General features: G+C 60.5%; 1 protein-coding gene across 1 annotated transcript in view; it reads right to left on the bottom strand.

Moving 5' to 3' along the window:
• Positions 1-2,661, bottom strand: part of LOC118452715 (NACHT, LRR and PYD domains-containing protein 1-like) — a 21,267-nt gene that overhangs the window by 1,099 nt on the left and 17,507 nt on the right. Inside the window, exons 2-5 of the mRNA XM_035898342.1 lie at positions 2,438-2,504; positions 1,703-1,764; positions 1,399-1,619; positions 1-49 (exon numbers count right to left, since the gene is read on the bottom strand). The exon at positions 1-49 is cut by the window's left edge and continues 217 nt beyond it. Of these exons, the coding sequence (XP_035754235.1) occupies positions 1-49; positions 1,399-1,619; positions 1,703-1,749 (317 nt within the window). The 5' untranslated portion in view covers positions 1,750-1,764; positions 2,438-2,504. The remainder of the gene's footprint in view (positions 50-1,398; positions 1,620-1,702; positions 1,765-2,437; positions 2,505-2,661) is intronic.

The following is a 2,661-nucleotide window of genomic DNA, read 5'->3' as shown; positions in this document are numbered from 1 at the left end:
TCCCCAGATTTAAAATGGGCAATGAAGCACAGCATGGTATCTATGCGCTCTGGAAGAGACAGCAAAGGCAAGGCAACAAGGTGCTGTTTAGTTGCCCTGGCACCCTCCCAGGCTGCCTCCTTCTCTTTAAGGCTTTAGCAGCAGGAAGGAGACACGCGCCCGCACCCGATGGCGTGCTCTGCTCTCAGTCCCATGTGTGCCCTGGGGCTCGGCAGGGAGTTGCAGGCCTTTGGCAGTCTTCCTGCGGGCTCGGGAAACTGCAAATCTGAAGGTGGCAGCTTGGGACCGTGGAAATTGTCAGCCTGCACCCGTGCAGCATCCTGCGTACAAGCGCCGCAGCACCGCATGCTGGGGAGGCAGGCGGCCGCTGCGTGCCAAGTCGCCCTAGTTTTTGGTCACCAGAGCAGCCTGAGCATCCCGAGGGGACATCCCTAGGGAATACTGGCTCAGCAAGCTCTGCTGATGCCCAGTCACCCCAATTGTCTCCGGGGCTCACTTGCTATGCACCTGGCAGATGAATGTCCTTGAGGCACTTTGATTAGCAAAGCTGAGTCAGCGCAGAGCGCGTAGGGCCACTTTTCAGCCGACACGGCTGCGCTTGCCAGGTCCTGGCGGGAGATGGAGCCACGCAACAAGAAACTTCCTTCACAGCGTGCTCTGTTTCGGAAGAGGACATGGATTTGCCGGGAAGCGTCCCTGGGCCAACACACCCAGTGCCTGAGTTGGGGGCCCCCAGCACAGGGGACTGGGACTCCTCTGTGTGCTCTGCAGCCCGGCTGCAGGAGCTGATGCTCCTTCTCCGCTAATTAATGGCAGCTCGTTAAGAACGTGGCAGGGCAGAGGACCTTGAGGCTCCTCATGTTGCCTGGGTGAAAACGGACAATTTCATCCCACCTTATTCCTCTGCCTGGGCCAGCTCTGACCCATTGCATCCCACCCCGGAGCGGTCCAGGCTGTGGGTGGGCACAGCCGGCCGGCTCCTCTCCCGGGGGCTGATCTGCAGCTGGGCTGGGGTAGCACCCGTGGGGTCATCACTGCAGCTGGGAGGAGAGGGTGGGCGAGGAGGGGCTGGTGGGGGGTGGGAGGGAGCTGGGGAAGGGACCACTGCGAAGGCTTGATAGAAAGTGAGAAGCATGAAGGACGGCAAGGCAAAGCAGAGGAACAGGAGGGAGGGGCTGGTCGGGGGGGGGGGAGGGAGCTGGGGAAGGGACCACTGCGAAGGCTTGATAGAAAGTGAGAAGCATGAAGGACGGCAAGGCAAAGCAGAGGAACAGGAGGGTACAGGGGACCTTGGAGGGAAGGGAGAGTTTGGCCCTCTCTGGAGAGAGGTCTCCAAGGAGCCAGAGACATCCCCGGGGGTGGTGGCTTGGGAGACCCAGGTCCCAGTGCCAGCTGTACCTGCCAGGCAGATGAAGTGGGGGAGATGCACCTCCTGCACGACCCCATGCTGCACCTCGATGTGGAAGAGGGGTCCGGCGGGCGCCCACATTTCCTGGCCAGCCTTGCTCAGGTGCCTGTCCCAGGTGTCGTATCTGTAGTCGATGATCGCTGCCGAATACACCTTGAAGCAAAGGCCCGTCCTGGAGCACTGGAAGAGTCCTGCCTTGGGGAGGTGAGCTCTGCAGGTGGGAGGGACAACAGGCTCATGGCACCTGGGATGGGGCTTTTGGAAGGTGCTCCCTCTTTGCCCGACAGCTCTTACCGGTACTCGGTGTGGTAGTTCGGATGATCTCTGGTAATCTCCGGCATCACATCTAGAACAAACTGCAACACAAGTGTGGCCAGTTTGGGACTGACTGGGGTTTTGTGCATGGGACGCTGCTCACAGGAGGTGTGCTGGGATTTACAGTGACGTATGGTGAAGCTTGGTGTGGGAGCTCGGAGCCTTGCAGGGACTCAGCAGCTGCTGCCTGGTGCCCAGGAGGGCATCACTCTTGTCAGTGAAGGGGCCAGAAAAATCCCTGATCGGCAACTCCTCTGCCCTGGGATGGGCAACAAGCACGGGCCGTGTCTGAGGCTCACGACCCCTTTATGGGGATCCCGGTGGCGGTACCTGGGAGGGCGGCACAGCAAGGGGGGCTGAGCACTTAGCCCCACTTGGGTAGATGCCACTGGGGTGGGAAGGCATTGGTTAGTCCATGCATCCCCCATGCAGCAGTAGGAAAGATAGTGGGTGGAGACGCAGAGCAGCTCCCTGAGCTCCAAACGATGTGTTTCACCCACGGATTTTCAAGATGTTGAAAACCAGGGCAGCACATGCTGAGCTAGCGTAGAAAAAGGGGCCGGACTCTTCTGCAGGATGAAGAATCTCTGTGAATAACAGGTTTGGAAAGCGCACCCAACCTCCCAGGTGACAGCCGGGGTCAGCCCCAGGCTCCCTGCTGCGCCCTTTCCTTTGGGTTCGACAGTGCCCCGCCACGACCTGCGAAGCCCTTACCTGCTCCACGCTGTGACAGCAGTTTGTCTGCTGTGTTGAGCCCGGCTTTGGCTCGCTAAGGCTCTCCTGCGGAGGGGAACACAGAGTAAAACACTGGCAAGCTGTATTTCTCCCCTCCAGCCTCCCTTGCCTGCTGGCGGCAGGAGGAGAGGCCTTCTGGGAGCGTGAGCAGCAGCATCCCCAGCGCCGGGCGGGCACTCGCCCCGTGCCCTGCTCCTGCGGGC

This window comes from Egretta garzetta, unplaced genomic scaffold (assembly GCF_000687185.1).
Source record: "Egretta garzetta isolate BGI_Z169 unplaced genomic scaffold, ASM68718v1 scaffold7, whole genome shotgun sequence".
In the NCBI taxonomy this organism is placed as follows: Eukaryota; Metazoa; Chordata; class Aves; order Pelecaniformes; family Ardeidae; genus Egretta; species Egretta garzetta.
This window is presented reverse-complemented; position numbering and strand designations above follow the sequence as displayed.